The sequence below is a fragment of the Pholis gunnellus genome (assembly GCF_910591455.1).
Source record: "Pholis gunnellus genome assembly, chromosome: 4".
Lineage (NCBI taxonomy): Eukaryota > Metazoa > Chordata > Actinopteri > Perciformes > Pholidae > Pholis > Pholis gunnellus.
In genome coordinates this window covers 2,156,480-2,178,220 of record NC_136530.1, presented here as the reverse complement: position 1 = coordinate 2,178,220, position 21,741 = coordinate 2,156,480, and the positions used below count along the sequence as shown (strand labels likewise).

The 21,741-nt window shown below is 44.7% G+C and overlaps 1 protein-coding gene across 1 annotated transcript in view; it reads left to right on the top strand.

The window, feature by feature from the left end:
* The window catches only part of scfd2 (sec1 family domain containing 2), an 87,177-nt gene that overhangs the window by 5,421 nt on the left and 60,015 nt on the right, over positions 1–21,741 (top strand). Inside the window, exons 3-4 of the mRNA XM_079157698.1 lie at positions 5,102–5,229; positions 13,604–13,779. Coding sequence (XP_079013824.1) covers positions 5,102–5,229; positions 13,604–13,779 — 304 coding nt within the window. The remainder of the gene's footprint in view (positions 1–5,101; positions 5,230–13,603; positions 13,780–21,741) is intronic.

The following is a 21,741-nucleotide window of genomic DNA, read 5'->3' as shown; positions in this document are numbered from 1 at the left end:
GCTATTCTGCTCAACATAGTTAAACCTGCAGCTGATGATGAATGTTCGTCTGTGGGAAATGAATTGCGGTGCTATATATACATTATGCAGTATATACGTTGTATATATATACACACCAACACAGAGGAAGAAGAGGTAATCAAGCCAACAGAAACAAGCTTTTTCTTCTCCACAATAAAACGTTGCACTTTGCCGAGTACGGAAGCTCTGAGAGGAAAGAGAGAATCTATTTTCTCAGTTTAAACTGTTTGATCTCCTGTTTTTATGACTTAAGAACAGGATCATCTTTCTAAGTTACTTAAAAAAACTCATGTCTGAAAACAGGTGATGAATAAAAGTGATTGAAATGGAAATTAAAATATTTTTTTTGCCAAAAGAAAGACATTAAGACATTAAGATGCATAACTTGCCGACACGTAATAAACGTACTTTGTGTTTGGAGTGCACGGAGGATTAAAGAACGCTTAATTAGTCCTCTTTAGAACATGTGGTGCACCTCTTGTGGCCAGAATGAGTATTACAACAAGAAGGATTATCCTGGAAAACCTTTTTTCCACTTCTTCTTCAGTTATAAACACCGGAGAGAAAACTATTTAGATCTTCTTTCTTATCGCTCAGGGCTTCCGTATGTTTAAGTGACAACCCAATTTGTGACTAAAATAATCAAAGTTTCAAAGAAGAACCGATTTTCCCTTTGAGCCAAATGCGTCTGTGTCAAAACGACCCAGTTTGTTTGCTTTCATCTGATGATTCATCACACTGATTCTTATCAAAGACTGCCCTAAAGGTCAACGATCGCTTCACCACAGATTAAAAACAGAGTTCCTATCTGTCGGGCCTGACGGTTATTTATAGGCGATGCCGGGATTTAGCCATATCTCGAGGTGCAGAGAGCCGACGTGTCCCCCTCACTCTGTTCTTTTCTCCCCCGGTGTGGAAGGCTTCTCGTCCTGGAACCCACAGCACATCAATCACGTAGATTACTTTCACCTGAGCAGCTTGTACTCCGTGTTCCCATCAGGACGAGAGATAACACGACCTACGCTGTCGTCTGCTCACCGCAGAACACACTTCCTATTTGGGGAAATAAAAACCACCTCCCAAAAGATGGCACCTTCCAGCCTCCGGCCCCCCCCCCCCCCCCTTCAAAGAGCCCCCACTGTTTTCATTTGAAATGCTAAACTAGTAGAGACTCCTTTCATTGCTCACCTTCTCCCACATTTATATTCTCTCTCCACGGCAGAAGAAGAACGTTTTATCTGCCTTTTTTGGGGATAATTGACATTATTTCATGAGCGCTTTTTATAATAATCCTACCGTATAAATACTACATATACATTTACTAAACACACCTCTAGTGTTGGTTAAATAATACAATCCCTCCGTAAAAGCATTCATATAATACTAAAACATCAATTGTGATTGCAAAGGGTCTTAACAGTTGTGTATTTTACTATTCTTCTTTAGTTTAGTACAAATATATATATATATATATATATATATATATACGTTGTAGAGCTCCTGGTGCGTCTGCGTTGGTGTGTTTAGATGTTTTAGTGTGTATCTCCGTCCTCTGCTCACTTCCTGCAGAACTTTTCCTTCCATATGAATCCACCGGGTCATTGGTCCCTCTTGCCAGAACACACAAACACTCAAGGCCAGGTCTGGTTTCGGTCCACCTCTCTCTCTCTCTCTCTCTCTCTCACTCTCTTCCCCCCCCCCCCCTCTCTCTCTCCCCCCTCCCTCTCTCTCTCTCCCTCTCCCTCTCATGTACATGAGGATGCTTACAGGAAACCGACTCATTAAACACGCTTCATGAATGAACTCACTCAGGATTTGGGGCTGAATCTGTTACACTTGGACCCGTTTGAAAGAACTCACACACGCACATCATCTCAATCATCAGCAATGCTGGACTTACATTACTGTAGTTTGTGCACTCTAAGAAATAAAGGTGCTAACTAGAACCCTCTACTGTAGGGTACTTAGCCGGGTCCGATTCTTCGGGTTCCTGGTAGAACCTCCAATAAAAAACCAGAGGTCAGTGAGAAAATGTGTGAATTAAAGTGAATTGACCCTTTAAAGACGTCCAGGAGGCTTCATCAATCACATGTATGTTCAGCAGCGTGACTCACTTCTGAGTCACGTCATGAATACTACGTTTCCTGCTTCTTGCTGAAGTGAGTAAGAAAGAAAATTACACTGAAACACAACAGGATGGGGAGTACATTAACAAAATCATGAGTCAGATCAGTTAAAGCCATTCTTTTCTGCCGCTTCATGCACTTCCAGGAATACTATCCCCCCCTCCTCCGCCCCCCCCCCCCCCCCCCCCCCACACACACACACACACACACACACACTCATTAATGACTCGGACACCAGGTATTTCATCGCTTTAACCGTCTGAACCCTAAAACCCACCCGCAAGATTGAAAAGCATGTTTTCTTTAAACGATCGCCAAAACTACATCGTTTGTCACCGCAAGAAAATGTAAAAAACTTTATCGTCAGATTTTCATCTTTCCGTCGGTCCTTGAATGCTTTCATCAGAAGAAGCAGCCAAAACAAATTGTGATATTTCATCAAAAACACTTAATTCTAAATGTCTCGTTTTAAAATCTCGCCCTGAATAAAGCGTCTGCTTTAACCAGATTCTTTAAAAAACATTAAATTCTGAGTTCATCAACGCAACTATGAAGCCATGATTGATTCATCTGAGACCAACAGTCGTGTGACAACAAATCAGAGAAACTTTGACTGAACTTCAGGCTGATGAACGCAGAGAGGAGAGGAAAGGAGAGAGGAGAGGAGAGGAGAGAGGAGAGAGGAGAGAGGAGAGGAGAGGAGAGAGGAGAGAGGAGAGGAGAGGAGAGAGGAGAGGAGAGGAGAGAGGAGAGGAGAGGAGAGAGGAGAGAGGAGAGGAGAGGAGAGAGGAGAGGAGAGGAGAGGAGAGGAGAGGAGAGGAGAGGAGAGGAGAGAGGAGAGGAGAGGAGAGAGGAGAGGAGAGGAGGAGGAGAGGAGAGGCTGTAGCTCAATATTTATATCACGTAGAACCTCCATTTCCCCCCAAACATTGGTAACACTTGTGGACACTTGGAGAAAAGTTATATATATGTATATATAGATTACATTGTTGTTTTTCTTTGTGCTGTATTGAACAAAAGACATGTTTGAGTCTCTGCTTCTACCCGTGATGGTTCTGTTTCCATAGAGGAGCAGGACCTTTATATCACAGAGAGAATCCAGACCACAGAGGGTTAATGTTCGTGGTGCTCACGTCTTTCTTTAGGTTTCAGTATTTTGATGCTTTTTAATGGTGCGGCACACGTTCCACATGTAGTGGAGTTCAGTCTGGTGCCCCTCCCTTCACCACACAGAGAGGACGTCAAGAGCAACACTGCCCCCTGCAGGTTGTGTCCTGCAGAGCCCCCCCCCCCCCCCCTCTTAACGTAGTAGTTACTCAACAACGTCCCCCGACTGGTTGTGGAGCCTGTGTCACACCCTGCCAGTATAAAGCTCACCCCTCACCCCTAGGCCCCGCTCAGGGGGGGGGGGGGGGTTGGGTGGGCAGAGAGCCAAATTAGAACCATATTTCATCCACTCTGTCGTCCAACAACAACACACACACACACACACACACACACACACACGGATGCAGGGCTTTTGTGTGCAGACATACACACAGATGCATGTGTACTCGCTGCTCACATATGGCCTGCGTGGTCAAGTCACACCGTCGGTATTTCAACCACGACAAGTATGCAGGACTTCACGGTTTTGCGCAATCCTCGCAGTTCCGATGCTCCACCGAGTGTTGTCCTAGAGGATTTTTCTAGAACTAACACCGCGTCACAGTGACGACGCTACACTACGTGTCCCCGGTCTTACTTCACCCACAGAATGATCATTAGTATATGAATTCATTTAGTTTCCTTTTCAATTCGTGAGGAAAACGTTCTCTCGTGCTTTAAGGCTGAGAGGAGTCTTGAAGAACTGAGTTCAAAAGCTCTGATTTATCGATCACTACTTCACAAACGCATGCATCTTCACTCAAACATTACTATTTAAAACACTTACTAACAGTAAGATGTGTAGAGTAAACACAGTTTTAATCAAGTTTTGCTGTTGTTAAACTTTCAGCTCCAGTTACTTCGATTCGTCAGGAATTCACGGTAACGCGCTGAGTAACTTCTGTATAAATGGTTCTAAAAACAGTTCTAGAATTCCTCCTTTATGTTCGTGTTCCTTGTGTTTTTCGTTTGGACTCTTGTCCCGGTCTTAACGTCTGGTTCTGGTGTGAAGATGGCGGGCGTCCCGGTGCCAGAGCCCCTCTCCTCCTCCTCCCCAATCCAGCCCCGAGGTCTGGAACAGATTACATCTGATATTAAACACATGGCAGTTAGAAAAGGAGAAGAAAAAGTTTAAAAAAGAAAAGAAAAGAAAAACAGAGTGGATTTGTCAGCTCCCTCCCTCCCTCCCCCAGCCTCCCCCTTTCCTCTCTCTTTGTCTCGTTCTCTACAGTTTTTCTGGTCGTCCTGAGAGAACGGAGCCGATCACGTCGGCTTCTCGCTTCTTTCTGTCAAAAGCACAGACGTGAGACGTTTGACGCCTCCTTTTTATCCGGCCTGCAAAGTGGCAGAGAGGAGAAATCTGAGAGGAGAGCAAACGCGAAATATGAATTCAAATACAAGATTTTATAAGACAAAGTGTCTGTCATGGAAAGACTTTGTGGGCCTCACACACACACACACACACACACACACACACACACACACACACACACACACACACTCCTCGTCCTCTGCGTGTGTTTCATAACGTTGGCGCTTAATGAGACCGGGGACCCCGAGACTCCGTCGTGAGGACTGAGCACTGATTGGTCCGGAGGAATGTTGGCAAACGAGACGTTTAAGGTGGATCGAAAACATTCCTGCTAATTTCCCCCCCCCCCCCGGACCAGACCAGCAGCCTCTCTAATCGCTGAGACGAGCACTCCATCACGTCCATGTTGTCTCTTTAGTGTTCATGCTGGGAGTCAGACGAACGTCTTGTCCTCCTCGTGACTAACTGACCTGTTTGACTGTTTTTCCTCCCGCAGGTCACCGGCAGCTCAGTCGCTGTGGGAGAACATGCTGACCAGCAAACACAAGGAGGGGGTGATGGAGGTCCAACGGCAGCTGGTGGAGGCGGCCAGCAAGGAGAAGCTGCCCATCAAGATGAGCATGGGTGAGAGTTCAATGATGGTCATAGAGCAAGGTGGACGTTTATCAGTTTTATTTATTTATATATGCATACAGAGAGGGAGATGAGAGCGGATAGACATGGGGAGAAAAGGGGGAGAGATGGAGAGGATGGACCTCAGTGAAAGGAGAGATGGAGAGGGGGGAAAGAGAGAGAGACAGAGATAGAGAGAAGGGGGGAGAGATGGAGGGAGAGAGAGAGAGAGAAGGGGGGAGAGATGGAGGGAGAGAGAGGGAGGGGTTGAATGATGTCTAGAAAGTGAAGTGAGGAGGAGAAATTGAGAGAGAGGGGTGAGATACAGAAGGGAGAGAGAGAGAGAGAGAGACAAAAGCAACAACAATAAACGCACAACAGCTATAATAATAATAATACACATGATGATAATAGAAAAATGAACTAATAACAACAATCGCAACTTGTTTCCCATCAAATAAAACTCAAAATACATCAAATAAAATCATCATAAAAATCATTATTCTCAGACGGCACCATAGCGCCCCCTACTGACCGCCACCGTCTCTGCAGTGTATTTGCCCATGTGGCCACAGAGGAAATCTGAACCACATGTTGGCCCTGTGACACACACACACACACACACACACACACACACACACACACACACACACACACACACACACACACACACACACACACACACACACACACACACGCCGCTCTTGAAAACTTTTGTTGTTCGTTAATGAAGCGAAGGGATAAAAATATGTGCAGGCACGCAAAAATAAAGCCATTACATGCACAAGTGTACGGGGGCCTCGTGCACGGTCACCTTTTCTGCTGACCTCTTGACTCGCATAGGTAATGGGTGTACTACACACACACACACACACACACACACACACACACACACACACACACACACACACAGGGCTAATATGCAGGTTAGCATCTGGCAGAGAGGGAGGGGGTTAGAAGTGAGGGGCGGTGTGTTCCCTCAGCGTCTATAATCTGTGAGGTAGAGGAGGTTTCGTCTCTCGTAACGAGCAGGTTGTAATATGTTGGAGGTCACACACACACACACACACACACACCACACACGCCACACACGCCACACACGCTGCGTACACATGGCGGTTTCCTTTCACACATTCGTGCTAAACAGCCGTCTGGATGGCGGCTACATGGTGGATTTATTTAGACAAACGCATCACAACAAGCTGCAGAAAAGAGAAGGAACAAAGACATCGAGAGACACAGTTGAAGTATGAAGAGGCTGCTCAGTTCATCCACAAATCCAAAATCCATACATGTCCTCCCACCTGCAGAGCTATTAAAGCAATCTACATTGTTTTGTTGTGAGCCGCCGAGCGTTCGAGAGATCTTCTCTCCGGTGTCGTGGCACTAGAGGTCTCTTTACAGAATCATGACCCGGTTGCTGAAGATAATCCACAGACCTCGTTGTGAGCAGTTTCATGCAGGAACTACTTTCTTTCTACCGAGCCACACCCGCAAAAATGCTAACTGGTCGCCCCAAAAATACCACGCAGTCTGCTGCTGCTGAATGTGAGATTAGGCGTGGACAGACGCAGAGGTGCACACTCACTCACTCACTTGTATGACAGCGATAACTAGCACTACAGGTCAGAGGAAGAACATGTATTTATTGTTAATTCTTTGGTTGAACTGTCCCTTTAAGGTCTTTCCTTGAGAGAGAGAGAGAGAGAGAGAGAGAGAGAGAGAGGGAATAGGAGACGAGCTAGGAAAGAAGAGGGAACCGTCCAACTGCTCACACACTGAACCTTTATACCAAACTGGCACAGGACCAGACTCCACGAAGCCCCCCTGAGCTCCCAGCAGAGTTCCCATCCTGCCCACCAGCACCACCGGCGGAGCTCTCAAATCCATCATATGAGACCCGGCTAAACCCCCCACCCCACACACACACACACACACACGCACACACACACACACTTAGCATTAATACCTATCTGCTCTCTCAGTGCCCACTCACTCACTAGGAGAGCACAGAATTTTTCCACTCGCGCCTGAAAAACACGTTCTGCACTCTGGTGGATTTATGCAGATCTTTGGAGAAAATATACTGCGCACGCACACGCACAGGCACACGCACACACACACACACACACACACACACACACACACACACACACACACACACACACACACACACACTGGACTCCACTTGGCTTCTTTTCATCTCGACGGGATAAGATCATCCAGAGAGAGACAGAGAAAATAATCCATTTCTCAGAGCCGTCAGGTTTCTCACAGCACAATAGAATGATGGTGTGTGTGTGTGTGTGTGTGTGTGTGTGTGTGTGTGTGTGTGTGTGTGTGTGTGTGTGTGTGTGTGTGTGTGTGTGTGTGTGTGTGGTTGTCCAGTGTTTATCTTGGGTGTTTTTGCTCTTAGCAGGGAATTAGTTAGACAGCTTCGGTTTCATCGTCCCCAAAAAGTGCGTTTATATGTTCATACATGTGTGTGCATGTGTGTGAGTTAGGTTTGTGTATGTATGTGTGTGTGTGTGTGTGTGTATGTATATTGTGTGCACCGATACTGCAGTGTGCATGAGATGTGTTGACGGGGCCTTTCTTCCTGTGGCACAGCCTGCAGAGATGAGCCCGACTCGAGAAGACATTCATCATTTCGAGCCGTGAGATCAGGGAGAGTTTAATATCACAGTAGTTTCAAATAAGTATTCATATTTTACAGCATCAGCTCTGCTTTTTTTTTTTTTTATTATCTTAAAGCAAAAACATTGTTTTTCATGCGCTGATCAGTGTTTGGCTTTCATATCATCTCTTCTTTCAGACTCGAGGAAAGAAAACATTTATTTTACTACTTTTTCTATTTGCGTCCATAGATTTCTTCATTAGATAATTCCTCATTTGCATATTTAAACATAAACTTTTTGATGCAAGTATGAAGTGTCCAAGTGTCGGAAGATATCGTTTCCTAAACAGATTGTAAAGCTCTCTGAGGCAAATTTGTGATTCGTGATATTCACTGCATAATGTCTTATTACTATTATTCTTATAAAGCATTATGGATGTTTATGAGAGCTTATAACTGTAATAATTGAGTGCTATAAGCAGATTATAAGTGTGTTTCTGATGCATTATGGACCTGTGTGTCTACCAAACCTCTCTGGAGCACACAGGCTCAAGAATGTGACCTCCGCTCCTCTACAGTAGAGTCCTCAAGGGCCACAAATAAAGCTACCAGGACTTTCCTCGTCTTAGAGCGCATAAATAAAAGTGCCCCGTTCATGTAGAATAACTTCTGAGGCCGTCCAGCTGCATCACTTAGCCTCCGAGTGACCCTCTGCACCTAGAATGCAGAGTCATCTTCCCGTAACAGGACTAAATCATCGTTGGCCCCGGCACCTTTTTTCTTTTTTCTTGCATTGTCGAGGACTTTGATCGTGGTCGAGACCTCAGTTGCCACTTCTGCACATCAGGCTGAAATGGGTCAGCAGCTCAAGCTGTTTATAGCGCGGGACTGAAGATGTGATTTGTTTTATGGCTGCTGCTGCACATAAGTGCACCGAGAAGAACAATAAAAAGGCCGAGAGGTTCGGGTTTCTCCTGCTGTCCAACGAGCGACGCGGTGCAGCGCTGGTGAACGTAACAAACACGCTGATAAATTAGATAACTCCATATTCATGCACACGTTATCCAACGGACTGAACTCCACACAAGAACATTTAAATAAATCAGGAGCTCTCTCTAAAAACACTAAACATGACAAAAACAATACACTGGGCTGTAAATATTTGTTAAACCACTGACCAAAATGTATCATGAATCCAAAATGTAATGTATTCTGGGTCATGACGAATAAAGGACACAAAAATGCTAAACACTCGCCTGCGAATATTATATATTTACGGCTTTTATTGTGAAAGTTAAGACTGAAAGTAATGGATCTGGTCTGCGCTGCCTTTGTCGAGGTTGAAAGGAGTAATAAAGTTTTACTGTCTTGATTTAAACAATGACTCCTCTGTGTTGTTGTTGTATAAATAGTCTCAACTCATCTCGTTCTGCACAACTTGGTCGGTTTGTCTTTATTCGTGGTGCAAAAGCTCAGAAAATCTTCCTTGTTCCAAAAAAGTCTGTTTTATGTTAAAACTCATGACGAAAACAACAGTTCAAAAATTATGTTGACGTGAATTAATTGAACGAAGAATAAAAAAAACTCCCCCCGATGTGCAAAGGCCTTTAACCTCGGCTAATCTAAAAATGGTCAAAGAGGTGGATCTTCTGTGCAGAGAGCTAGCAGCTAGCAGCTAGCGACCTGAGACCACACCCACCTGTCACTGAAAGAGGCCACGCCCCTCAATAATGCTTTTAGCTTCAATATAATGTTAAACGGGTGAGTTATATAAATATTGTCCCCCCTATAGTGTCATGAGCTGAGATATTGGCTATAAAGACATGGCATTTCACCATAGACGTCTATGAGGATTGATTTGCTTTTAGAGCCTCAAGTGGCCATTTTGAGGAACTGCGGTTTACGACATTTCAGTGTAAGCTACATTTTTTAGCACCAGAGATTGAAGCTTGATTTCGAACAGCTGATACACGACCACAGTTTGAACTTGATGGTGTTTTCTTCTGATGCATTTAGAATTACCTGTAAAAACACCTAATATACAAACATTCTTATTTATTGGAGCCTTTTCCAGTCCTGCTGTTTCCTGAAGAAACGTTTATTTGGCTCATCTGGCAACAAGATGCCTGAGGAATCACAAAGTTTGGTGACATAGATAAGACTCGGCCAGGGCTGTTTGATAGTTTAATGGAGAACAGGCTTTTGTGGGGCTTTCTTCTCTTTAAGATTTATTTAGTTTTTCTTTTTTTAACATCTTCTCTGTCGGTCTCATGTGATCAGCCCGAGCTGTATTTGGCCCGACGGTGTGCCATTCTGTCTCAGTTGCCTATTCTCGGGGTGGAATTAAGCTCTGGACGCGTTTCCTGGTTCTGTGCTGAATTATTGTTGGCACATCGAGCTCAGCCAACCTTGGTTTTCTCTGCCAGGATTTAATGGCTGGATATGCTCACAATAGAGCTTTTCAGGATTTTTGTGAATACATCTGCACTGAAGGTCGTTCAAAGAAAAGAAAATACTTTAATTCCAGCAAGAAAGTGAATTCCTTTCTGTAGAAACGCGTCTCATACAGTAAAGTGTCACACAACACACACGGACTCTTTCTCTTCAGCTTTTGGAAAGTATGTTTCCCAACATTTAGCTGTCAGGTTTACTTATCAGCTGCTCTGAAAATGAGTTGTTTTGATGATTCTCTCCAAAAAAATATTTCACATTATTCTGTCATCCAGTTTAACAAAGCTCGACACAATCTAATATTCAGTCTGTTTCTCTTCTAGTCGTGTGTTTGGCCCCGCTAAAGCAAACATTGACCATGTAGTCCAACAGGAAATACTCCCACATCTGGTGCTGGTTCAGAACATCAACATGAAGAAGTGGACTTTATGGGGAGTTAATGTGTGCCCTCGCTCTATCCAGCCCCCCGACACAAACCCTCGTACCTCCAGGCCACCCCCAACCCCCAACCCGAGGGTCCTAAACGTCTCTCTCTCTGCTGCCTCTATGCATTTATATAATTTAGGCTCTTTAATCTCTCATCAGTGTTCCTGCACCTCTGCTACATGCAGACGGTGATGTTTAGTTAAATACTGTAGCTGCTGTAAACGTCTCTCCACCTGAAGCTTGAACATATAAAGAATATTCAACAAAGTCTTACGGCAGTTCGGGAAATGTATTATTCTTTTCCTCCAACTTTTTTTGTGCCAACATTTAAGTTAGGTTGAGGCAACAAAACCAACGGTTAGGTTAAGAAAAAAACTCATGGTTAGCCTTCAAATAACTATGTAGAGTTTGGTTTAGGCAACAAAATCACCACCAGTTTGGTTTAGGCAACAAAACAACCAACAGTTTGGTTTAGGCAACAAAATCACCACCAGTTTGGTTTAGGCAACAAAACAACCAACAGTTTGGTTTAGGCAACAAAACCACCAACAGTTTGGTTTAGGCAACAAAACCACCAACAGTTTGGTTTAGGCAACAAAACCACCAACAGTTTGCTTTAGGCAACAAAACCACCAACAGTTTGGTTTGGGCAACAAAACAACCAACAGTTTGGTTTAAACAACAAAACCACCAACAGTTTGGTTTAGGCAACAAAACCACCAACAGTTTGGTTTAAGCAACAAAACCACCAACAGTTTGGTTTAAACAACAAAACCACCAACAGTTTGGTTTAGGCAACAAAACCACCAACAGTTTGGTTTAAGCAACAAAACCACCAACAGTTTGGTTTAAACAACAAAACCACCAACAGTTTGGTTTAGGCAACAAAACCACCAACAGTTTGGTTTAGGCAACAAAACCACCAACAGTTTGGTTTAGGCAACAAAACCACCAACAGTTTGGTTTAGGCAACAAAACCACCAACAGTTTGGTTTAGGCAACAAAACCACCAACAGTTTGGTTTAGGCAACAAAACCACCAACAGTTTGGTTTAGGCAACAAAACCACCAACAGTTTGGTTTAAACAACAAAACCACCAACAGTTTGGTTTAAGCAACAAAACCACCAACAGTTTGGTTTAAACAACAAAACCACCAACAGTTTGGTTTAGGCAACAAAACCACCAACAGTTTGGTTTACGCAACAAAACCACCAACAGTTTGGTTTAAACAACAAAACCACCAACAGTTTGGTTTGGGCAACAAAACCACCAACAGTTTGGTTTAAACAACAAAACCACCAACAGTTTGGTTTAGGCAACAAAATCACCAACAGTTTGGTTTATTAAACAAAACCACCAACAGTTTGGTTTAGGCAACAAAACCACCAACAGTTTGGTTTAGGCAACAAAACCACCAACAGTTTGGTTTACGCAACAAAACCACCAACAGTTTGGTTTGGGCAACAAAACCACCAACAGTTTGGTTTAGGCAACAAAACCACCAACAGTTTGGTTTAAACAACAAAACCACCAACAGTTTGGTTTAAACAACAAAACCACCAACAGTTTGGTTTAGGCAACAAAACCACCAACAGTTTGGTTTACGCAACAAAACCACCAACAGTTTGGTTTGGGCAACAAAACCACCAACAGTTTGGTTTATTAAACAAAACCACCAACAGTTTGGTTTAGGCAACAAAACCACCAACAGTTTGGTTTAAGCAACAAAACCACCAACAGTTTGGTTTAAGCAACAAAACCACCAACAGTTTGGTTTAAACAACAAAACCACCAACAGTTTGGTTTATTAAACAAAACCACCAACAGTTTGGTTTAGGCAACAAAACCACCAACAGTTTGGTTTAAGCAACAAAACCACCAACAGTTTGGTTTAGGCAACAAAACCACCAACAGTTTGGTTTAAACAACAAAACCACCAACAGTTTGGTTTAGGCAACAAAACCACCAACAGTTTGGTTTAGGCAACAAAACCACCAACAGTTTGGTTTAGGCAACAAAACCACCAACAGTTTGGTTTAGGCAACAAAACAACCAACAGTTTGGTTATAACAACAAAACCACCAACAGTTTGGTTTAGGCAACAAAACCACCAACAGTTTGGTTTAGGCAACAAAACAACCAACAGTTTGGTTTAAACAACAAAACCACCAACAGTTTGGTTTAGGCAACAAAACCACCAACAGTTTGGTTTAGGCAACAAAACAACCAACAGTTTGGTTTAGGCAACAAAACCACCAACAGTTTGGTTTAGGCAACAAAACCACCAACAGTTAGGTTTAAACAACAAAACCACCAACAGTTTGGTTTAAACAACAAAACCACCAACAGTTTGGTTTAAACAACAAACCACTACCTTAAGGTCACAACATGGTGTTGAACGCCGGTGTTCTGGTTGAAAGTCCTGTTTGTTGGATTTATCCACCTCCCCTACCGCCCACCAATAGTTGTCTTTTTGGATATTATAAAGTATGTCACACACACACACACACACACACACACACACACACACACACACACACACACACACACACACACACACACACACACACACACTCTCTTACTCCCAGCCTGTGCAGGTTTTGCTCATTAAGATAATATTATGGTCTGTCCTGGTATCAGTCATTCCCCTCTGCCCTAGTTATTTAAAAAAGCGGTCATGTTTGGGAAAAAGGTTCATTCTGTTTCCCATCAGGAGGAATAATTATGTGTCCATTGCAACCTTGTGGGTTTTCATTTGTTTGTACCAGATGGCCGTCAGAGTACAGTTTATGTACAGATTATATATGCTCCGGGATGCACTCTGACCAATATTGATTTATGAACTTGTGCAGATCGTCCTATAACACCAGTGTCTTCTCCCCTCCTCTCAGGCCGTGTGACCCCCGAGCAGCTGTGCTCCTACATGCAGCTGTTCCGGAGCAGTTGGGGGGCGCTAGAGAGTCACTGTGGGGTTCTCCAGCTGGGCCTGGCAACGGCCCAGACGCTCCGCCACCCCGGCCTGCCCCGCTGGGACGCCTGCCTGGCCTTCGAGAGGCTGCTGCTGCAGGTCCGTGCTCATCTTACACAAAACTATTATCCATATGGGTCACATGGCGAGGAGAAGTCTCAAAGTGATGCAAACGATTCTCTTTTGTTTTGTTTTTTACATTAAGGAATGTGGATCGAATAACTTAACAGCCGTTTTTCTGCTGTTTTTTACTCTCTTGTGGCCTTTTCACTGCACTCTGTAGACGTCCTGCTCCTCTATGGAAACAGCACAATCATGACTAGAAGTAGAGAGAACTCAAACATGTCTTCAGTGCAGAATAACACAGTTAGAATGACATCAATCCTAAAAAAGAAAAAAAACGCAAGTTGAATTTCTTTGATAATTTCTTTTACAAAGATTGACAAACAATGTAATCTATAGATACAACATGTTCCCAAGTGTCCACAAGTGTTACCAATGTTGGGGAAAAAGGCTACACGTGCTATAAATATATATTTACATTTTTATAACCTCTACTTAAAGCCTCTCCTCTCTGCTGTGTTTAGTTTTGCAGAATTTTTGTCTCGTGACTTCTTACTTTCGGGTGATTGTACACTAATGAAAACATAGTTATGAATATCATGTTCCATTTCTGCTAATAGAGTCCCAATAATTCTACACACTGGCCCCGTCCAGAGCATTAGCTGGAAATGTGTAATTAACTTCACTGTAATTATTCCTTCACATCTGTCCCTTCGGGTAAATATTTGATTACTGAAGCCCAGCAGGTAAAGTGGGGGCTTGTGGTTCGCTCGATGGCGGCCAGAATGTTGTAGTAAACTGACGATGGGGGGGGAAAAACGAAAAACGCAGATTCCTCTCCTTCATAAACAAGGTCAGTTGTGTTTGTAGGGAAAACATTTGGATCCAGTAAACACAGATTTTCCATCATGTTGTTTAAGAGGAAGGGGTCTAGTTCACGGGGGCCGATGTACACATGTGTTTGAGTGTGGAAAGGTCAGAGGTCAAGTCTGATGGAGAGACAGAGGGGAGAGTCTCACAATAAATCAAAGAAGCCACAACAGACGGTCGTCACAACAAGCTGCTCGGAGCCGATCGCTAACGAACACTTAAAGCCATTTCCTCCTTCTTATACCTTTTTGCTATTTGCATAGCTTTAAATTCCCGAAGCCGTAAAGCAAGCAGTCGGACAGCAGAGTATTTAGGAACTTATTAAACTAAATCACGGAAAAAGTCAAACCGGCTCTCAGCGGTGCCCCGTGCCAAATTGGAATTTAAAAAAACAACCTCATAAACCTCGGTCCTCAGCTGGGGCCGTCGTTGGGTTATTAAATAAAGGAGGAAGACTTTAGGGGCTTATTGTCCCGGCATCCTTTTACTTCATGACTCGGCTTTGATCACGGTCGTCTATTGTACCTGTGGATGACTCAAAGTCCAATTTTCTCACCATTCTTTTGTAGTTTTGGCCTCGTAACTACCCGGCTCTGTGGTGACTGTGTCCTCAGGTGGAACGTGGTCTCGTTAAACTCCTGATGACTACGTTAATAACAGACTGTTTTTATATATATATATATATATATATATATATATAGTGTGGGTTCAAAATGAAATTCTTCTAGAATCAGATCTCACAATCGAGCCTTGAGCGTGATGTGAGAGTCGGTGTTTGTAATCAAAACGGGTTTGAGTTTTATTGAGGTATTAAGGGAAATGAGTTGTGTGTCCTCGGTGCCCCCCCTTCTGTTTATTTGATTTCCATGTGAGGTTGTTGGTTTTTTTTTGTTGCTTTGGCTCAACGTGGACTGAGAGAAGTTAATTACATTACAAAATGGCGGCGGGCATGAAATGCCTTTTCAGCTCTCTGGCTGGCGGTCGGGCTGTGTTTGCTCTGCCCGAGTGTGCGAGTGTGTGTGAGGGGGGGGGGGGGGGGGGGATACGACCGGGCTGAGCTGGACGCTCCGTCGCTGCCGGACAGACCGACCCAGACTCTGCGGTGCGTTTGGGGGGCCGCCGCAGTTTACTGAGGCAAAGGGGGCCGATGAGTTCAGGGCCTTTCCCAGTTCATCGTCTCTCCAAACATTTACGCATTAATATACCGTGTCATGGCTACTCTGTCACCCAGACAACTCCTTTGCTCATGAGGTAATGCTTAAATAATGAACTGTGCTTTTCGCTGTTTCTTTTGCTCTACGCTAACTTTTAAAAGTAGCAGTCGGATGTTGGACGCCCAAACTGGAAATATGGTTGCCATTTTTAAGTCATTTTTATATTTAGAGTAATTAGGATACTATGATGCTGAAGAATGAACATGTGACATGCAAGAGTGGTTTGGTTATTATAGTCGTGAGCAAAACGAGACATTTGATGACGTCCTCTTTGAAAACACTGATCGTAAATTTTCTAAAATTTTCTGACAATTTTTAAGACCAACCAAAGAAAATAATTGACCGATCATTCAACATTATAAATAATCGTTAGATTGTGGTTCCCCTCAGCTTGTCCATCATCTCTACCCCGAGTCCTCCGGTCGGTCTCGACTCTGCTGAGACGGCTGACTCCGGTCTCACTCACAGCTGAAGAGAGACCGGGCACCATGTTTTTGAAAAATAGGTTTTCCACTGAAATGCCAGGAATTGGTTTGACCAATTGCAAACCTGTCGAGCCGTGATACCCGTGGGGGGTCTCGCAGCCCGGAGGTCAGTAATATTGAGGCTCAGATGTGGTAATGGAGGCCGATATGTTAGCCGGACTGTGATTTAAATGGTGCCAAGTGTGATACTCACCGTTTATATGGCCTTTACAGACACTTATGACCCTCCTCAATAAAGCGTTTATACTCGTGTGAGATTTCGAGGTATCTCCTCGGGCGTGTAACTGGTCCTTTTGGGGTCTGAATGGCTCATATTGAGCCGCCTTGGTCCGGCTCCAGCCCGCAGCTACAGAATGTGTGTATGCTAGACGCGTTCAGCGCTGGGTGGTGCAGCGGGAGCAGAAAAAACTCAACAGACTCGGTCTTTCACCGCTTCCCAGAACATCACCAGGCATGCTACCTTCCCATCAACGGGGGGCCGTGCCAGAGCCTCCCGCCTCCACCAAACCAAACATGTACACAACTGGCTGTGTACCCCTCCCACGGAGAGCCGGCCGGGGACAAGTTGCAGCTGCATGTCACACTTTCTAAAGGCCGAGTATTGTCTTTGGGTGTGCGGAGCGGCCTTCAGTTTATTAGTCCGTCACACGGCTGGACATGCTGGTGATGACAGCGGTGCAGTGGAGAGGAGCTAACCTCCCTCACCCCGGCCTGCTGCTTTTCTACTCTGCTGGGATTAGCAGGGGAAAGGCCTCTGCAAACACTCCGAGCTCCGAGTTATTACTGGTCGTATGTCCCGGTTCCTTATCTCCGTCTCTGCTGTGTGTTTGTATAGAAGTTTAACAACAGAGCTGTGAACCCAAACCCAACGCCCTTGACATCAATTTACAGAAGTAGAACAATGCTGTAGATGTAGATTGTTCATTTGCCGTCATTATTTAACGTCACGCAAGATAAAAATCCAAAAGAGTCGTTCTGAAAACGTCTACCCGAACGTTTACCGGGCAACTAATTAAAATTCTCTACGGTGTCATTTGTTACTTAGTAACCAAGACTCGGACGGCTTGTTTCCAAATGACTCATCAGGTTGGTTTGGGTTCCGATATCCGGGTGTCATCCGAATACATATTTTTAGCGTTTAGCCTTTCAAACACACAATACGAAGCGAGGCAAGCGCCCGTATTAACGGGGCGAACAAGCAGCAATCTAACGGCACCACGAATTACATTTATTCAACCACAATAACAAAAAGATATTCAAATTATATCTTCAAATGGAGTCTGACTGTCTTCAAGATGAGTCCTACGTCTTGTGTTTCATGTCAGTTTGCAGTGAGTGTTCATAGAGCCAGTTTGGAGCCTGGTGACCCACATATTCCATTATCTGTCCCAGTACAGTGTCAGCGTGGTGCTGGCTTAAAGACTCACGACCCTTCACCTCTGACCCCTGACCCCTCCTGGACATACGCTGAGCTGTAGACACTCAGAACCTTCAAGTCAGTAACCAGTAAACCGGTGTCATTGTAAAGCCGTACGCCTCAACATGCAGTTATATATATATATATATATATATATATATATACGTATATATGTGTGACATCTGGATTGTATCATTACTTATGGCGACAGAAGGAAAAAAATGTAGATATTGGTCCCAAGCAACTTTCATCTTATCTGAGCCGCAGCCAGACAGGGCGCTCTAAGCCTGTAATTGGCCTTTCCCCAGGGTACGGAGCCCGTCCCCACATCCCAGACATTCCCCTTATTCCCCATCTCTGCTGCGTCCCTGCAGCCCCCCAACAGGGAGGAACGTGGTTTCTGGAGGGGGGGGGGGGGGTTCCTGTGTTTTTATGCTGGCGATTGTAACAAAGGGGTGTGAATGACTCCGGGGCACTGCCCCTAAAGATGTGCAGCCACTGACCTCCTCCAGTACCCCACTGTTTAACAGCCTCACATCTGGACTGACCCGGACTGACCGTCTCCCCATCCATCCACTTCCAGTACCACCCCCCCCCCCCACACACACACACACACACTCTCACACACACAGACCCAGTGTATCCTCTCTGACGCGCCCTCAACCCTGGAGCAACACACCGAAGGAAACCACAGGAGGTTCAGGATCAACTCTTGTCTGCCTCTCTGGCTCGGTCCTGTCGGCCTTCGTTGGTACAACTGACCCGTCAACATAACAAACGAACGTGCAAATTGATTGAACTGACGGAGAAACCAAATGAGCCTGAACGAAAAACAGAAAAAAGTCTTTGGGAGGCGAAGTATTCCGGCGTCTTTGAGCCGGACGGAAAGTTTTACTGCAAAGCTTCTACAACATGCACATGTACAGTAAACATCTTCATAATTATGCTGCCGTATAGTCTCTGAATTACTTAAAAATATAAAGTGACCAAAAATGTCAAACGCATTTTCAGTTTTGGCAACCGAAAGCTGGAGATGCCTGGTTGCCAACCTGGCAACCGATTTATAAAGTTGGCGTTAAAGCCCTAAAAGCACACTTCCCCTTTCTATGTGTCATATCCTGTATCTCTGTTATGTGTTCTCCAAACAAACGCCTCACTGTAACGTGAACAACATGAACTCCACGTCGCCACTTATTATTTTTGTAGCATAACAAGCTGGAGGAGAAAATGCAGCGCTGGGAGAGAGTTGGGTTTATCAGAAGAGCCAGTTATTTACCTATCTCTTCCTTCCTGTGTTTAGTTGGAGAGGATTACAGTGGGAATAGCCCCCCATCTCAAGCTGTACCCCCCCCCTCTCAGCGCCGTTGCCCTGAGACGGCTGTGTTTACATTGTGCTGCACAGCTCGGGCCCTAATGTACTATCTGTTTAATAGTCAGAGAGAGGCCTGTTTATAGAGAGGGACCTTTTTTTTAACAGAGGTGATGGGCTGCGAGGCCAGAGGGCAAGATCAACTCATCTCACTTCCTGTTATCATTACCTCTCTTCCCTCAGACGGCGGGCTAGGTGCTCCGGCTCGCTCCGGCTCTCTGCGTTGCTTTTTGCCTAATCGCCTCGCCGCCCATGCCGGCCGTGATTGCGCTCAATCTGTCTCCCGTGGAAAATGGTGGAACGCGAGGGGGCTCGATCGAGTTGCCTCGCATTAAACCTCGGCTGGCTCCTCTTTCTCGGCCCAGTGGTAATTTGCATGTGCTGCATTTTAAACGTTCTACTAAGCATCTTTTCTTCTAAATCTATATCGCAGCCCACTGAACTGAAACTTTATAGGAATTGCTTCGGTGTTAATAGCCGTGGAATTATAAGCCGAGGGACTAAGATGAACTCTTGAGGGTTTAATGCACTAAACATTTTCTCTTCCACTTAAAGGAGGCCTTTCACTCTCTGCATTCAGTCAGAGTTTGCATACGCCTGCACATGTGCATCCGTGGATGTCTGTTGTTCTGGTCGCTATTGTTTACTGCGGCTGTTTTAAATGTGAAGTCGAAAACGATCTCGTCAGGAGCGTTTTTTAATGTGGCCTGGAGTTTCTTTCCCCCTCAAGAATGTGTGCTGGTGAGGGTTCTGCAGGATTTAAACCGAATGTTTTTCACAGCCTCGTTTGTTTTTACAGGCGGCAACCTTCGGTTTCTGATAAGTGAAGCCGATGCTTCACGTGCTAAAGCTGCATTCTCTCCACTGACCACCAGGGGGCGACTCCTCTGGTTGTATAGAAGTCTATGAGAAAATGACTCTACTTCTCTCTTGATTTATTACCTCAGTAAACATTGTAAACATGAGTTTATGGTCTCAATCTCTAGTTTCAAGTCTTCTTCAATACAGCATGATGTTCATTTAGTAAATGATGGTCCATTTAGAGTCAAACAGACCATAAAGCAGGGGATGCTTTAGGGCGGAGCTACACAGTGATTGACAGGTCTCTACCAGAGACGTATACGGCGTCTCTACGTCGCTCCTCCTCAGTCCATAAATGGTCACTTTCGCTCACTGGTTGCAAAAAGCCAAGATGGCGACGGCCATAAATCAAGATTGCTGAACTCAAAACGTCCGTCCACAAACCGACGGGTGACGTCATGACGACTACGTCCACTTCTTATACACAGTTCATGGTTTTTTCCTCACACGTGGTCCGACCCAAACTCAAGACTTAACGGTTGATCTTTCTTGGACATCGTCCACTCTGCTCTCTCCACTATATCCGTTACAGAGCTCACTTCTACTGAGCTGCGTCGTCATCTTCCAGTGTTTTTGGGTGAGGTGGTCCAGGGGAACGCGATGAGAGGGGGCTTCACTAACACTCTCCACCACCTCCCGGTGAATCGGGTCAGTGTGGTGTGCTGACTCGGCCTCCATGGCGTCAGACTTCATTTGAGCATGCTCCAAAAAAGACACCACAGACTGGGGGGAAAACCCCACAATGCCCAGCATTCACCCTCGGATTGTTAACAACGAAGGCCGTAGAAAAAAAGGCTGACCATTTGGCAAGATGGCGGGGGGGCTGCAAGAGACCCAACAATGTCCCAGTGTCCCCACTTAATACCTTCTTTTTATCTTCCTCTGACTGGCACACGACGCCCTTCTTTCATTTGATTTTACATGGAACTGCTCGCCGTTCATATTGTTCCCATTTATTCCACGATGTGCTGCATTTGAAACTGCAGCCAGATGTGCGTTTTGCAAGTGTGCGGCCATGTGTGCACTGCATGCATCCATGCATGTGGCATCCCTTTAATGTGCTTACTCTGGTAACATTGTGTCGACTTCCTTGTTGTCACAAACAGGCTCCTCTGTTCGCTGCAGGAAAAGCTCCACCTCAGGACGGATTAGCTATCAGGTCATTTGTCACTACCTGCTGAGCACAGGCCGGCGGAGGTCGCGGCCCACAGCACATGTGTCTTTGTGTCCGTATGTCTGATCTGAAATGGAGACAGAGAAACATTCCAGGACCTTTTGAGTGTCTTCTTTAGATACTGACTGACCCCTGAGAGCCAGATTAAAGATTTACTTCAGTGTTTTTGCCAGGTTGAAGATTTCATTGTGATTGATCAGTTAAGAGTGAAGAGGAACGACTCCACCGCTGGAAAATGCGAATTGCGAGGCGCACTGCACTGCCCGAGCAGACGGTGTTCTTTTTTTATTTTAAATAACGTAATTACAGCTGCTTGGTCATGCACCTCTGAATTTTTGCAACTAGGGCAATCGGAGCTTTTCAGATGTGACTGTCATGAATAGTTCACTGATAAACGCTCTCTTTACGTCTGTCAGGATTTTACAAAGACGCATCATTTGTTTTTAGAAGCTGTAGAAACAGGAAGTCTAAAAAATCTACATTTGAGTGAATATTTTGCAGCCAAATCAAAAAGTTTACAGGATATTCAACCTTTTTGTTTCTTTATAATGCAGACCATGAATATGAGATATGAGTTTAAAGATAATTACAGTCTATGTTCATATCTA